The 17,048-nt window shown below is 41.0% G+C and overlaps 1 protein-coding gene across 2 annotated transcripts; it reads right to left on the reverse strand.

Moving 5' to 3' along the window:
- Positions 1–3,535: 3,535 nt before the first annotated feature.
- On the reverse strand, positions 3,536–14,079 carry SMNDC1 (survival motor neuron domain containing 1). Of its 2 annotated transcripts, XM_086752021.1 has the most exons (7): positions 13,950–14,031; positions 13,424–13,461; positions 13,136–13,255; positions 9,147–9,289; positions 7,363–7,524; positions 6,058–6,211; positions 3,536–5,330 (listed from the first exon to the last, which is right to left on the reverse strand). In XM_086752021.1, exons 3-7 carry the CDS (start codon positions 13,253–13,255, stop codon positions 5,193–5,195), a joined length of 717 nt encoding a protein of 238 aa, XP_086608147.1. In that variant the 5' UTR covers positions 13,424–13,461; positions 13,950–14,031; the 3' UTR covers positions 3,536–5,192. The 2 variants fall into 2 exon arrangements, with proteins under 2 accessions (XP_086608147.1, XP_086608146.1); XM_086752020.1 differs by lacking the exon at positions 13,424–13,461 and having other exon boundaries at positions 13,950–14,079.
- Positions 14,080–17,048: the final 2,969 nt, after the last annotated feature.

Genomic DNA, 17,048 nt, shown 5'->3' on the forward strand with positions numbered 1-17,048 from the left:
TTTAACAAGTCTTTCCATGTCCTGACTTGTAGTCTTCTGTGTTACAGTCATGCACTGAAGCTTCATTTTAATACGGCGTTTACTCAGAGGAGACAAAGCACTGCAGACGACTGGTGTTGGTCTTCAGCAGGTCAAGGGAAGGCAGTCAGCTTCCATACGTTCCTGGGGAGTGTAGAGTGGCCCCAGCCAGAGCTTTTAAGGCCATGAAGAGTATTCAGGTACTGGAAATGTAGTAATTCAGAGAAACTGGGTAGAGCGGAATGATGAGGAAGTGGCTCTGAGCACTGGTAGTAATGCTAGTCTCACCTCGGGGGGTGCTCCCAGGTTGGGGTTCCCTGCAATAAGGTCCTCTGGGATGTTTGGTCAGACAGAGCTGCCTGTAGCCTGTATGGGGCTGGAGGACACTGAGATTTCCCGTTGCCTTCCAGCAAGCAATAGCTCTAGCATCCCTCCTCCACAAGGTGGCAGTTACAGGGGTGATTTGGGAGAAGACAGAATTAGCATTCATCTGTTCTTTTTCGCCCCCATGAGTCCCACTGAAAGAAACGCTAGTGAGCCAGAAAGCCGCTCCGTGCACGTGCAGTCAGCTTTGGGCCAAATTCACCTCTTCCATAAGGTCTCATCATGGTCATGAACGTTGCAGCAGGGATTAATTTTGATCTTGAGGGATGTTGCAGCAAAGCAAGATAAACCCTCAAGGAATTTAAAGCCATTTGTGGTGGTTTTAACTTTGTGGTTGCTAGTCAGAACGTATGCAGACCTACTTCATAACTTGACTTGGGCTACCCGTGCTCTAGCTATTGCTCAGTTTAGCTAAGGCTAGGAAATTCTTTCCATTTAATGCCTTTTCAAAAATACTTGTCTCAAAAAACAATTCATTGTTTTGGATCTCCTCCTGGAAGGCTCGATGGGGAAATATAAAAGTTCTTTCCTCTCCTGGAGTGGTGGACATCTGTACAAAATAGCACTCAGTGCCTTTGTAGCTGTTCAGCAGGTCTGCTAAAAATGTAAGGTTTAAAACTTAGCCTCACTTGTATTTGTCACAGAGAACTGCTTTTGGGAAGTAACACCGCCTGTCAGTCTAGGTGAGAGCAAGACATCTGTCAGCATCAGTTATGGGAAAGCCTTGCGTTTCTGTACAGGTCAAGGAACCACTGTGAGTTCAGTGTACGGAGGTAAGTGCTTTACAAGGGACATAATGTGAGGGCTCTTGTGTAGCAGAGCCTTCAGCTCAAGGCCAGAGTTCTGACATGTCAGTGAAGTTGCTTAATCGGGTTGTATGGTAACGCCGCTAGCTTGGGTACGTGGCATGGATGTTTACCATAGTCCTGGTGCAAATGTCCCTCCTTACTTTGCAATCCAAGTGAAACTTTTTAGAGCTCAGATAAAGATTGGACAAATTGCAATGCAAAGAGCAGTCAGTAGTAGCTGCAAGGCAGTGATCCTTCTCTTGGGCCTGGCCCAGGAATATTTTCCGTAATCCTAGGCTTAGCATAACTGTTGTGAGACATGCAAGTGGTGGTGGCTTCACAAAATACTGCCACGGAGCTGATTCAGGCATGGGGAACACGAATGGGAAGTACACAAGTTTGCTATCCATCAGTTTTGCCTTCTAAACATCTCCAGCACTGAACTGCAGTTTTCTATGTTAAAGTCCTTTTTTGTATTTACAGACATTTGAGACCAAGAAATAAGCAACACAACACTCTCCCTCTGGCATGAGGGAAAGCAAAACAGAAATGGATTGTGACGACCATGAAAATTTGAAGTTGCTGCTACTCTTAAGACTGTCCTAAATACCTAAACTCTCTGGACCAGTCCCAGATTTGTGCTTGTTTAAGTTCCCCAATAGAGTACAATTTGTAGAAGACCGAGGCTGTACTAGATAAACCTTTTCCTGTAGTAACTTACTTTCAGGAGGAACCATGCAGCCCATACTGGTCATCTTGCACAGTATGCTTAGCTGAAAGGAACAAATCTGTATTCTCCAACAAATTTCCATAATGGCTCTAGCTTAGTGGTTTTGCACTCTTAACTCACTTTCCCTCTGTCATTTCAGTGTGAGCACTGTCTGCTTTACAGCAGGATTCACTAGCACTGCAATATGTACTTATTCTGCTGCCCAGAAATGAATGCAGAACACAAGTTACGAAAAATCAGGTTTCTTATTGTTTAGAGCAGCTACTAAAACTGGAAAATAAATTATTAAAAAAAAAAAGAAAGAAAAACCACATACCCAACACAAAACCCCCACCAAACCCAAACTAATACCAAACACTTTCAGCCACACATTTCAGGTCACTTCAGTGCTTGTAAAATAAGGAAGTTGTTTGTTTTGGCAATTAACAGCATTGTTTAACTCATTATTTATTTTCTACATGTGAATTTCTCAAGACACTTCCAAAGCTAGACTACACAAGTGGGCCCATCCTGCAGGTGAGGAAACAGCATTAATAAATAAATAAATAAATAGAATCAAGTGCCACAAAGACTGGCTGTGTGGCCAAGATGGCAGTTGTGGTGGGGTTTTTTCTACTTACACAAATTGTCTTGAAAATGTTCTCTTGTCCATAGATCAACCACTGCAGCCACAGTGGTATTACTGTGTCACTATCTATTCCAGGTAAGGCATTAAGGAAAAAGACTAAAAACCTTCCTTTAGCTTTTCTTTGTAGTGCCCAACAGGAGAATTGCAGCTAAGTTTCATTGGGCAACCCTGGTTATAAGAGAGGTGACAGTAAGTTACTCAAAGGCAATGTACTAGTTTTGCTGGTTTGTTTTGGGTGTTTTTTTGTGGTGTGGTTTTTTTGTTGGTGGGTTTTTTTGGGTTTTTTTTTTTTTTTTTTCTCTTAAAGTCTCAGCAAAAATGAAGTCTCTGAGCCCAACTGGTTTTAACTTGGGTCAGACTGTCTTGTTGTAAGGGAGGCTCGCATACCCACTGTGTTCCAATGACACTGTGCCGTAAGTTTTTTTTCAGGATTAGGGAACAGACAGCCCTGTGACAGACCATTTATTGAATTCTTACATCAAAAGATGAGCACAGGTAGTGCATGTCAGGTATGAAGTCTCTTTCTCCAAAGACTTTTTTTTTTTTTTTTAAAAACACCAGGCTCACATGGCTTCCTAAAAAAATGCCAGTTCTGCCTGCTCTAGTGTGTTTCAGTTTGAACTTCTGGGCAGTGAAAGGGAGTGTCTGTGTCTCAGCCCTCTGTTAATGACAACAGGTGCCACTCCTCAAAACACTCACTGCTGCAGGACTAACACCCAGTTAATGTCACTGCTGAGCCTTGCCTCTGCAGGGTGCAGGCTGCAGTACAAATTCCCTTTCTAAAAAACAGCAGAATCAGATCATTCTACTCAAGAGCTTTTCTATGCAAATAAGTGAAGTGCTACCAGTGAAGATAAGGAAATATGCAAAATCTGCTTCATCTTGATTCACATGTGTATTACATTCTGTCCAGCAGCTTCTCCACTTCCCATTTCCTGATCATTTACTGTCCCCCCACCATGTAATACTTCCACTTTGTCACGTATATCCAGCAGATTTTAAACACTTTTATTTAATAAAAGTTAAACATACAAAACTGAAATTAACACACTTTGTATTCATAAAAATCACCTTCTCCCATTATAGGGAGAACCTTTTTCTATGTATGGATTCTAAACTACCAGTTTTAGAGTTTAGCTTGAGTTGTGACTCAGGTAACTGATGGACATTTCCACCAATCAGTGCATCAACAATTGCTGACGTGACCTGATCTAGTTAACAAATTACAAAATGAGCTACATTAACATAATATACAGGGAAATAATGGTCAGGGTTAATGGACAAGAAACACTCTATTATTGAATGGGGGCAACAGCTGATGTACTCTTGTCCATTAACTCAGCCCTAGATTTTACAAAAATAATATCTACATTGTATACAGGGCTACCCATTAACTTCTTTAAACACATTACGGGTTCAGAGATGGCACCGCTACCATAAGTGAGAGACAAGTAACAGAGGAAAAGCAAATCACACGGAAAATACAAGAAAGCAAGAGCTTTTACACGTGGTTTCCCAAACGAAGTTGAAGGGGCTCAGCAGCACTGTAATACAGCTGAAGTTACAGTGAACACTAAGGCCAGTCCATTATTTAAGGACAGAAACCTCAGACTAGCCTTCACTTGCTCACAGCTAACTAAGTGGGCTCCAGGCATTCGTAGCTGCTGTGCTGCAGTTCTATGGGACTGGATGCAGGAGGCCCAGACACAAGCTGTTGCTCTGCATTCCAGGTCTGTAACCACACCATCAAACCTACAAGAGGGGAGATGATGGCTCCTTTCCAAAGCACAACCACTTACATTCTCCCACTCTCTGATCCTTGGGGAGGGGTGGGGTTATGTATTTTTAAGTACAGAACTCTACTTTGAAATTGAAATCTAAATACCTTGTCCTATGGTTTTCTGGTTACAGTTCAGTAACTTCCTATTGAAATTTGATGAGTATTAAAAAAAAAAAAATAATCTCCTCTGCTTAACTTCTAGCGCAGGAAATTCAGACTGGAATTAACGTAAGATTTATTGTTTCTAGCCCATGAATCACCGTTACTAGTAAAGATCCTATCATCAGCTCTGTTCTGCCCTCATTTACAGCTGTACAACTCCATCTTATCTTCAGTGGATTTGTAAGGGAGTAATTTAGAACTTCCGTAGCAATCCCATGTGACATATAAGCTACGATGGAGTCCAGCTTTCTCTCCCAGAGCTGCAGTAGCTCGGTAATGCTGAGCTTGCCACTGAGACAGCAGACAGTGCTGTGGCTACAGAAATAAGGGAGGCTGTTAAGGTGCCATTTTTATACCACCACTTTTCTTAAAGAAAAAAAACACCCTTCACTACTAGATGAATGGAAGCTTCTAAGAGATCAAAGCTGCAGGTAACTACTGCTTTCAGAGTAACAGGTAACAGCAGTTCATGAAAGCATTTACCTGCAGAACGTATTCGAATGCAACTACAAGAAGTTTAATGATTGGGCGGGTCAAATCAATAACTGGAGGTTTAAGGCTTGTATCAGCTGAAGCCAAAGTGATGGTGACAAAATGGACTACTTGCTATGTGCCAACAAATAATTTACTTTTAGAAAAATATAATGATAAAAAGATAAGTGTAAAGCCCTGCAGAGATGACGTTCCACCTTTTTCCCCCTGTTACTGAGGCATCAAATGCCTGACATTGTATTTAGAGGTATCTTGATACTGTGTCATAGGTTTGTCTGCAATGCCGCATGTTCCAACGCCAACCTTGCCAGTTACACTCTCAGGTGAAGCAAAAATACTCCTCTTTACCTGCAAATGAAACAGAAAACACTATTTCCAAATACTTGCTAATTGGCTCTTAAAAAAACAAGCAGTCATTACCCTTTGAACTGTTCCAGTATTCTCAACCTCTTACTCTATGGACAGGCACACTTTCTAAAGGCTAGCTCATCTGTGACACATTATCAGCAGGTGAGACAACAGAGCTGGGAACTTCCTGGCACTTAAGTACTGGACATGATCCTTGTGTCAGGCTAATAACAAATAAAATTCACCTCTCTCGTAAGATGATCTCTAACAACTGTTCATAAGGAGGACTGAAGTTTTACCATTATGTCCAGCTGTTGGTCAAGCCATGATAAAAATGAAATAAGGCTTTACAATGTCCTTGCTACCTTTTTTTTTTTTTTGCACTATGCTTGCTATTCCAGGGCAATTACTTAGCACTGTGTTTGCCAGCTCATAAACACAGCAAGAAGTTGAGCTTAGAGGTTTAGACAGGCCCCCAGGTTCTAAGCGCCAACAACTGACAGTTGCACCTAGCAACTGACAGTGAGCCCAGCTCTCCAAGCTAAGCGAAAGCTCAGCCTCTTAGGAAGAGCTTTTAAGTGCACAAAATACCAAGCAGAATCCCAAAGGTGAATCCCATTTAAGTCCCTTTAAAAAAAAAAACAAAAACACTTCCTCCTGTCTCCCAAATTACTGCACAGAATTCTATGTCCTGTTACTATTCACATACTGACAAAACCAAACCAACCTGGCCTTTTTTGTTTTTAGAATAGGCTCTGTTGTTAAACTGTTGCCACTTGACTTTCTGGTCCTCTCGTTCCTGTTCAAGTTCTTTAATTCTCTGAGCTTTTTTCAAAGCTTTCTTCTTTTTATACTCTCGTTGCTGGGCTATCATCTCTTTTCTGGAGAGAAGGAAAAAAAAAAAAAAAAAAAAGACATTTTATGCTTGTGCCTTTTCCTATAAGAAACGAAAACCCAACCCCTGTAAGACAGATATGCACAACAGTTTTCCATAAGTAAGTGACAAAAAATAAAGCCTGTAAATATTCTCCTCCACTTCTAGGGAGAAGGAAAAAACCAAAAACACCCAACCAAAAACCAAGTCTTTCCATGCTTATTTGTATATTTGGGCATAAAGAACAACCACCACCACCACTATCTGAATAAGACCATTCCAAATGCAGCAACTTACAGGACTGGATGTAATTAATTTCTGAAACTGAAATTTCAGAAAATTCAGAAATCTCAGTGTTTCTGTATTTCAGAAGCATGTAGGGCTTGGAAAATTTAAATAGCCTATTCGAGTGAAAAGCCCAAACTTTTCTGGAGGTCTGCAGGACTCATGCTACCAAGTATTGGACATGGATGGAATCAAAAGAACAAAGATCAGTTACTTGAGTAAAGATACACAAGTTCAAGGAGTCAATCTCTGCCACAATGCAGCACCCCTCAAACAAACTCTGAAATTGTACTGCTTTTTTTTCCCTCCCCAAAAAAAAAATGTTTTCAGCCCTTAAAAATACCTATGTTAGACACAGCAGGATACCGAGTAAAGCACATCTCCCAGCGATGAGGTTAACAGCTATCCTAACACAGGGATGGGGCAGAAGCAGTTCTCCATGCTGCCATGAGCCAGATCAGAGCTCTGAGAACAGTCTGCACTAGATCTGGGCTGAAACTTCTAGGCTCAATGCGTCAATTAAAGAGTACTAACCTTTTTTTGATCTACTGCTTACATACTTGATATCTTGAGATAGCATAATCTGAGTAAAACAAAGTCTACCATGTTATCTTGCCAGGATACACAACCCACGATACTAGCCACAATAATCTACCAAACATGATATGCTAGATTGATTTAAGATCCTTTTCCAAGCAAACATGTGAAGATAATGAGATGTAAAATTAAAAAAAAAAAAAAAAATAAAAACCAACACAACAGACACATTCTATTTCATTAACCAATTTTTATAGCTGTGGGGGGAAAAAAAAAAGAAAAAAAAAGAACCACTAAACAAAGCAGCTATCAGACTTATGCCTGTGTATTACTTACTTGGACATGGGTTTGTTGCCACTGTCCTCTTTCGTTTTTCTTCCCTCTTCCACAGGCTTGAGGTTGAACAGGGGTGTAACTTCAGCGTTGCCATATCCAGCAAATGTGATGGCAGCTGTTCCATTCTCCTCATCTATTTCTTCAATCTCAGCTTCATAACACCTGTAAAGATATCATGGCTGTAAGCATGTGAGTAAAGCTTTAATACTCAGCCCTTCAACACCTACACTGTCAGCCAGCTAATCGCATTAAGTAAAGAACTTGCAAATATCAGCTCTAATTTTCAGGAACAATACACAAATCTAACCAAGAGATTATTTTCTAAAGGTTAAAAGAACATAAGTACAAAGACTGAAATCTGCTGTGTTCGACCCTTAGCATCAAGAAGCAATGGCCTCACCGTTACCAAGACTAATGATTAATGTTGGGGCCCATCTAATCAGATATCTTGATTTGGTTCTAGTTCTGACAGGTCATGGGACTGAAAAAAAAGACCCAACAAAATACTGCATTCACAGAACACAGCTTTCAGGGAATTCAGGAGGAGTTTTAGAAAATGTCAGCTCACGGGAGCAAAGCTTTGGTTCCATTTTTCTCCATATGAAAAAAAAATTACAAAAAAGATGAAGCTTTCAAAATATTCCCCCTTCAACACTTACAAAGTTACAAGTTTTCTTATTGATTGAAAATAGCAATTTTGACATTTTAGCAGAAATCAGTTCATTTCATATTTATGTATGAAATATTTTGGTTAAACTGACCTCATAATGGGAAAGAGAAAAAAAGACAAGTGACAATTCCAAAAATATTTAAAGTAATTGTGTCTAAATTCAAAGCAAAAGGATACATCTAAAGCATAAAGGAAAAAAATGAGATGTTTCATAGACAATATTCCAGTTAACATTTACTAAACTAATTCCTTGTACTATTTTAGTGGGCCAACATAATGAAAATAGATGAAAATACAGGGAAACCCAAACTGCATGAGGTAAAAAATACTAATCTCTAGCTAGCTGTTCATGAAACACTCACTACTTAAGAAGTGTTGCAACAGAAACAGAGGGTTTAAAAAAAAAAAAAAAAAAAAAAGCAATACAATTAAAGTTCAATAAGATCCACATCAGTGGACACTCTGGCACATTCTTCCCCAAGCTCTGATCCTCTAAACCCAGTGATCACAGCAAGAAGAATGACCCAATGGTGACCTAAGACAGTAAAATTCAATTTTTAAATTCTTACACAAAAGCATTTTACTCAATCTGTGACAGAAAAACTGTTTGCTTTTAGGTTGTTTTCTACCTAAGACATCAATAGCTATGCCAAAATCTCTGTGTGGTTACTACGTTGCCACTAGAAACACATTAATTGAACAACAAAGCTCCTCTCTACGTGGTAACGATCGCGATGTTACTCCTGCACAAATAGCAATTTTAAAAAAGCTGCATTGGTTACGCATGTTGCAGTACGGAAAGTAATTTTAGAATGTTTCTTTCAAAGATTATCAAGTCAGAATGAACTGTTTGAGTTCCCAGAACTTCACAGGCTAATGTAATGGAGACTAAATCCAAAAGGTTAATTAATTCTATAGTTACATTACACAGCTAGTTATTTCATAGCCAAGAAACAGCACTTCCAATTAAAAATGAGTACAAGAATACCTAGTATCATATTTATTTCCTGATTTCTTTTTGCTTTTAGTCACCCTAGAGGCAGTTCAAACTGAATGAAAGTCTCTTACCATTGAACTATTTCATGTAACTGTTAGAGAAGTGTTCTACACTTACTGTCCATCCTCACTCCATATCGCCATACACCTATCCCCAACCTTCCAGGAGTGACTGGGCAGAGCAGAAGCAGAACTGTCAGAACTTGCAAGAGTTTCTGAAGGTTGTGTTGAAAGGAGATCTTTGGTTAATTCTATGACTTCCTATAAAAGATAAACCCAGAAAGAATAATTTTTCAAACTCTGTTACCATGCATATTTTTACCCCAAGCTTACTGGTTTGGTTTGTCTGAAGTTACTGTATTAAATTCATAGCTGATGTAAAGACGACTGAGTTTGTTTTGGTTTGTTAATCATTTAACTAAACTCACTCACTGCCAGCATAGATAAAAAGATGTATGGTCCTCACTGTATTGCAGTAAAGTGGTCCATGCCCTCCTCAAAACTTCAAAAAGTAGCCTATTTTTTTTTGACATTTCTTTCTAGATTAGTTGTTTATCCCTAGGCACAAAGACACAGCTAGACAGTCTCAAGAAAAAAAAAAAAAAAAAAAATCAGTGTGGCTCTGTACACACAGTTGCATGGGACATTGGTTATTGACAAAAAAAAAAAAAAAAAAATCACACAACATGTAGAAGAGCAAGTATTCAGCAGGACAGTGCTGTGAAGACAAAACCTGAAAGGACATAACGCTTCTGTTCTCTCTCTAGCTGGCACTTCATTCCATCCCTTCCCATATGGGACAGGTTGGCTACCTTACATACAGTAAGGTCTAATACACACAACAACTACAAGTGTAACGGCAACATTTCTAAGCAATGAAACATTTTTCAGTTTACTCAAAAACGTGTGGATTGGCTGAACTGAAGCACCCAGAGCCAGGGTGGAAGAGTGCCTTCCAAGCCTGCTACTCTGTAAAGCCCTCTCATTTACAGAAAGCACTCAGGTGCATAATAAACTGATTTCCTCAAGTCATTTTGATATGTTTGTTTTTCTCTAAATTCCCTGACCTTAAAATTTCAGGTCAGGCCTTCCCTTGCTAATCCAACAAGACAAATAACAAAATAACAATTTTTTCCAGTTCCTGTAAATATTATTTCACAGACAAGCACATGCAAAAGCCCCTCCGCAAGTTCCTGTTAATGTTATATTCTTACTCTGTGCAATCAAGACCACTGATTTTCAGTACTTTAAAAAGGAGCCAGCACCTAAAAGGCATTTAAACTTTCTGTATAAGGCAAAGCAACTCTGCAGTCTTCAAAGAAGTGAAATTATTCAGTTCTTTGAGTATCTCATCATGAACCATTGTCACTCTCTTAACTAACAGTTAATATTTACATGCAGGGAGGGTTAGATAAACAATGTTCAACTAGGGGTCAGCGGAGCCTGAACTTTCCTTACAGTTTCACATCCTAGTTCAGCTATGGGTATACAAAGACTAGCTCAGGAAAAAGCAGTACAGCAGCTTTTCTTCATTCCTCAAGAACCTAAAGGATCATAAGCAGTTCCCAAATAAGAAGTTAATACAATAAAAAAATTACATGCATTTTTATCTGATAAACTATACAACTGGCATGAATGGCCTAACCACTTGTTTCTGCAGCTGTTAATGTCTCAGTTTCCAACACCTTCCCAACAGAAGTTCTCTTTTAGAGAAGCTGCTAGTTAGTAAGTGCAACAGCACACAGCCAGTAGCAACTGTAAGCACAGAAACACGCTATTACTTCTATCTACATTAGTCTACATTTTCTGTACTACAGCTGAACCAGAACAAATTTTTATTATTAAGTTACCTAACATGCGAGCGCTCCGTAGAACATACAGCATTAGCCTGATCTGCCCTCCCAGATGCAAAATCCCAAACTATTCCTCAACATACAGATAGCTGTATTCTGCAATTCCAAGAGGCATCATGGTTTGAAATAGGTTATCTTCTCTCTCAGCTGGTCAAATACCTCATGCACAAGCTACCTGAAAGTGAGTGTTTCAGCTATGCAGACTACCGGTAATAGGAAACTGTTGACTTATTCTCGCCACACTCATGAACGGCTTATTGTAGAACTCAAACATGAATAGATTCAGACAAGTCTACCAAGGATTCTTCAAATTTCATGAAGTCACTTACACACCAGGCTATAAATAGCAAACTTTTGGTACAAATCTTAATCTGTTATCCAGGTCATAGTGCTATGCACACAACAGGGAAATATTAATTTTATTGCAACCCATGAGATAGTTCTAAAGAAGTCTCTTAACAGAATAGCTCATTCAAAGAAAATTTCTGAGCATAAGTTGGACTACCACAGCAGCTCAGTACAGCCAGATGGGCTGAACAGTACGGCTTGCTGCCACATCCCCCTGATGTGAAGGTGTGAGCCGTAGAGAATACTAGTTAGTTTGCTAACTGACCAACTGATCTTTACAAAGCCAGGCTCTACAATCCAGAACACAGCGCCCGCTGATATCATCTCCAATTACAGAGGATGACAGCTGCCATCAATTGTACTTGACACAAAATGTAAGTTTAGTCCTTGGATGCACAGACACTGTCCTAGAAGCACTTCAGAGAAACAAAAGGTGAATAGCTAAGTATTTATAAAAATTTCTTCCAATATTTATTTTAACCTTGTTACTCAGGAATAAGCTAAGTACACTAAATGCAGTAGTGCATCACTATTCATGGTAGAAAAAAAATGTTTCAATTACACAGTAACAATCTTTTTGAACAGACAAAAAGCTACTTAGTTGGGACACTGAAGCATCAAACCCATTTTTACAATTGTTTGTTTGGCATATATTAAGTCTGCAAAACATTATGTAATTTTCAAGGTGGAACATATGGATAGCAAACCTTTTGGGGACGAAAGTGTAAAGATCTTCCCCATTCTGTGCAGAAAGGTTTTATAAAAAAGTTTGCAAGTTGTCCTTTCACATCAATGATCTCTGCATATCAAAGCCGAGGTCGTGTTGGTATCGGAAATATCATCCCATATGGGTTTTGCTGTGCATTTTAAAAATATAAAAATATACACATGCTTTTAACAGTGTACAACAAAGGACATTAAGATGATCTATAAAGTGCTTCGTGGGCACAAAGCCTTTGTAATTTAAAAGGAATTCTAAAGACCACTGATTCGAGCCACTACTTGTACTTTGCTCGAAGCATCACTTTCACTGCCGTTATTTCCATACGGAATAGCGATTACTGAATCTTGCACTGGGTGGTTTGATATATTTTCAGATCTGACTGCTAAAGCAATCCACAACAGAAATGTAGCAGCATCTTGCACTCTCATGACAAATTTTAACAGTACTGCTTTTTTTTTTTTAAATATGCTAATATGTCTTCATATGCACAAGCATCTAAAAGACCACTTATCGACTTAAAATCAGGCTGCTTGTCCTCCTGTCACTCAACAACATCCTAAGGACCAGAAATGGTTTTTAGCTCTTAAGAATGCGGTATGTTCTCAAATGTTTAAAAAACTGCAGGTGGCAAATGAAGAACACAACCCTTTTCCTTTAATATAAAAAAAAACCTTAATGTAACTAAGGTTTAGATGTACAAGGAATACTGAACTACACTCTATAGCTTTTATAATTTCAAATGGGTGCAATGAATAAACGGATTCTGGATCAAGTGAATTGAGAACTCAAAAATAAGCACAAAAGCATAATGCTAAGCCCAACCATCAGGCTTCAGAATAAAAGCAACAAAAAATAGTAACTTCCTGAGAAATGCTTTAATAAAATAAAAAGAGATAGTAAACACAGCACTGGTGTAAATTTCATCACTAACTGAAGTTTTTACAGAAGAGTTTGCTACATAAATTACTACATCTTTTATTACTAATCTACAAGATCGGTTTAAAATAGGCCATGCTTTAGTTTTTTTTCAAAACAGTCCTACCATAATTGTATCAAATTGTGCAAAGAAAAAGTAATAAACCCAGCAAGCATGTATTTTTCTTGCAACACAAACATTTTGGAAAGATGAAATGCTTGCTAAAGACCCTAAAGTTTCAGCTACTCATACCCTCAAATTCTTACCTGTAAGTCTTTCTTTAGTTTTAGTAAATCTTCATTTTCTGCATTCCCAGATAAGGCAGCCTCAACTTGCTGAAGCTGAGCTTTGTAGCTAGCCAACTGCTTAGCAAGGTCTTCTGACATCTGCAAGAAACGTACACATACACACAAAACAACAGGCTTGCTTTTTAATCGGGTCTTGCGGTGCAAGCAAATTGAAGTTGATAAATAACACAAAAGAACATTACTAAAGTATTAAAAATACAACTCACTAAGTTTCAGTACGCACTATTTGACTATAGAGCCACTCACCTTAACTTTTGTACTGTTCAGCCACTGCCAAGCAATTTCTAAAGAAGAAAGCTTAAACACGTGTCTGTGTGCGTGCGCAGGGAAAACGCGTAACTCACAGCGGGTAAGCAGCGGAGTCTTTAGGCAGTCTCGAAATTACCCACATCTTTAGAAAACTACCGCGCACTACAGTTTTCCCCCTCTGGCCGCCACAAGCCCCAGCCTCCGTGTTTACAACAGCGAAATCCTCCGCGGCACCCGGGAACCGGCCCCTCCTGGCAACCAACCGCCCGGCACCTGGGTTGCTGCCGGTGGGCCCGGCCCAGGACCACTCGCTCCTTGCCGGACCGAGCCGGGCGACGCGGGGCGCAGTAGAACGGCAAAGGGGCGGGGGGGGAGGGGCAGGCCTGTGAGGAAAGGCCGCGCCGGCGGACAGGCCCAGGCCGAGGCCGAGGCCTAGGCCCAGGCTCCCTCCCGGCAGGAAGGACGAGGCCGCCGGGCGGCAGAGGGGGAGGCGCGGGGGCGGCGAGCCGCCGTCGGTTCTCACCTCGGCGGGGATGCAGGGCCCGGGCCGGGCCGGGGGGCGAGCGGGGGGCGCCGCTCTGGGTCCGGTCGGGCCGCGGCCGCTTCCGTCTCCTTCGCCGCGGGGAGGGGCGGGGAAAAAGCCCAGCGCGCGCCGGCGCTCGCGAGAGCGGCCCGCCGGTCACGTGCTGCCGGCGCGCGGCGCCGAGCCCGCCGAGCGCCTCAGCCACTGCGCGCGACTTTCGGGTCACGTGCGGGGAGGGGGAGGGGGGGGGGGCGAGAGCCCTTTACGGCGTCGCGAGGCCACGAGCGCGCAGGCGCGCCCGAGCGCGCCCGGGGACGCCTAGCGCGCGTGCGCGCAGGGCCTGGGCCTGGGCCTGGGCTCGGGCTCGGGCTCGGGCTCGGGCTCGGGCTCGGTGGCCGGTCTCAGGCCGTCGCAGGGTGAAAAAAAATATTTCCAGCCGCAAATGCAGTAGTTAATTTGGCCTTGAGCCTGTGAGCCAGGCAAATTAAGCGGGCACCCAAAAAGTTTCTTAGTATTACCAGGAGGATCAGTGTCTCCTGCAAACATCCTGTCCCTCGTGGCCGTCAGCGCGCAGGGCTTCACGGGAAGATGACTTCCCTTGGACTCTTCGGGTTTGTTTACATATTAAGGAGGAAATATATCTACTGTGTTCTGCCACACGTGGTGTATGCCCTCAGAGGATGTCCTGATCGAGGATAAAACACATTTCTGTATCTTGGTGTATGATTTGACAATTAAAATACAGAAATTATTGGACGCTGTTCACAGACTAATTGATGAGACCAAGTGTAACAATGAAGATAACAGTAACATCTTTTTAGTATTTTTAGTAGTAATCTAGAAATAGAAAACATCTTCTTAGAAGACTTCATGGACAGATCAGCGACTGTTGAAAAGACATAGAAATTTATTGATACAGAGGAATCCTAATGACTTTGTGAGCACACAGTTAAAATACATGTTAGTGCAATCAGTTTCAACTTCATATCAGAACAAGAAATCTAGGCTGTATCTGCAGGACTGAAGTGCCAGAGAGGGACTGAGGAGGCATGCAGTGTCCAGGTATCTCCCAAGGTAACAACGGTAAAAAAGGAGAACATTTCTGCGGTTGCATCAGTAGGAGCAAGCACAAGGAGGTATTTTACATCTGTAAAACTTTTGGTGAGAGTTAATACTGAAACAGTATAGCTCTAGAGTCTGGAGTTTTATGGGGTCTGCAGGCTTCTAGCAGGAGCCACCAACACTATTCGATGGCTGGAGAAAACACCCTTCTCTCAGTGAAAGGCTGAAATGCCCAGTCTGTTTAGCTCATAAAGGAAGACCAGGAGGTGACTTGATTGCAACATGTAACTAATTTGAGAGGAAAACAGGATGAAGTATTCCAAACACAACAACATTGCAATGCCCAGTTGACTAAAAGCTAAAGGTACAGTTACCCTTAGGAGTTTTTTTTGTTTCTTTCTCTTGGTTTCTTCAGCTCAGGAGAGTGCCTTTTTACATGCTATTTCAACACATGCTGTCACTCAAGCATGTGCTGCTACATATAGGAAGACAAGCCAGATCTTGAAACCACTGATCTTTAACTCTCGTAAATTGGAAATTCTCATTCATTACATCCTTAAAACCAGATTTGTCTTCAGCTAAAAATAGACAGGTTTTTTTTTCTATGTTTGACTGAAGAAGCTCTTTTATACTGTATTGAGGGAAAACACAGTATAAGCAGGATGTCTTCCTGCTATCTTACAGATTACAGCTTTTAAACAATGTTTTACCGTCGGTGCTTGGAAGGATATCTGCCCAGTAGCACATTAGCACTATTTAACCAATACATATCCAGTTGTTGGCAAAATTTTGTTCTTTCTGTATTTGTTAGGAGATCAGTGCAAGTCCAGATACGTTTGTGCCATATCTGAATGTTTCTAACTGCATCTGGTGCTACCAGAACTGTATCTCTTCATGAATCCTTACTTTTTATAAGGTGTTTATACGTTGCAGTGCAGTGTTACAGTGTATTCATAGAACTAAGCCATATTATTTACAGGCTATAAAGTTATACAGCAGTAATATTATTACAAAGTAATTGACACCATGATACTGGAATTTATACATCGCATTTTATCATACATGTTACCTAGAATTTTAGTGTAGTTTATTGCCAAATGAAGGCATATAAATTTTAGACAATACTTCATCACAAATGCCATAGAATGTTTCCCTAACTTAGTAACAGAAAGAAAAGGCAACTTGATCAGCTTTTATCTAAGCCAAACTCTGTTCCATTAGCATTGAGGCTTTCCACTGTGATTCTAGTGGGAACCTGTCTGATGGATGTGACTGTACTTGGGGAACAACTGGGGAAATTGGTGTAACTGGAGACTTTGTCGCCATGCCGGTGCTGTGGGGCAGCAGTTAGCAGTGATACTCTGTAGTGAATGGCACAGCTTGTCGGGAAGGTGAGGTTTCTAGTGACCAATATAGCTGGGCATGCCTTGGGGCTCATCAAGGGGCTGTCTCTCTTCGAAGCAAACTAATTTACAGTGGGAAGAGGCACTGGCGCGTCCTGCAGCCGTGCTTGGCTTGTCCAGGAGGTGGTAGTGGTGCTGCACAACACGTCTGTATCACCAGCCGCGTGTAACTAGCAACGCAGGAAACTTCCTCTGTTGTAGGTCCACAATTATGTCTCTTTTTTACAGTCTGCTGCGTTATTTTTGTAGCTGGAGCATATGGGAACATATCTGAAGTTGATTTTGAAGATAGGTGGGACTATACATACACTACAACGTCTGTGAGTTATGGTGAATAAATACACTTAAATCAGCAATATTCTGCATTCCTCAATGTTAAATCCTGAAGCAGGTAAAGGTCAGAGATTGGTGTCCTCAGCAGCAACTAATGTTGTAAAGACAATTATATCCAAATGGTTTCATACCCCTGGTTTTCAACTTTGTAGGGATAGATTGTTGTGCTCAGCACAGAGACCAAGTCACTAGGAAAAAAAAATTGGCTTCTGCAAACAAAGCAGTCTGTCCTCGTGACAGAAACTGCAATCCAGATCTAGACCAAAATGGAGACACTGGGTTTAGGCTTTTCTGTAGACTG

The sequence above is a fragment of the Chlamydotis macqueenii genome, chromosome 7 (assembly GCF_036417535.1).
Source record: "Chlamydotis macqueenii isolate bChlMac1 chromosome 7, bChlMac1.mat, whole genome shotgun sequence".
In the NCBI taxonomy this organism is placed as follows: Eukaryota; Metazoa; Chordata; class Aves; order Otidiformes; family Otididae; genus Chlamydotis; species Chlamydotis macqueenii.

Bases quoted from the DNA above. Each gene is read 5' to 3' on its own strand.
- SMNDC1 (XM_086752020.1), bottom strand. From the start codon at position 13,255: ATGTCAGAAGACCTTGCTAAGCAGTTGGCTAGCTACAAAGCTCAGCTT. The intron at 9,290-13,135 runs GTAAGAATTTGA...TATCTTTTATAG, and splicing joins AACTAAAGAAAGACTTACAG to GAAGTCATAGAATTAACCAA. The intron at 5,331-6,057 runs GTTGGTTTGGTT...TTTCATTTGCAG, and splicing joins CTAAAAACAAAAAAGGCCAG to GTAAAGAGGAGTATTTTTGC.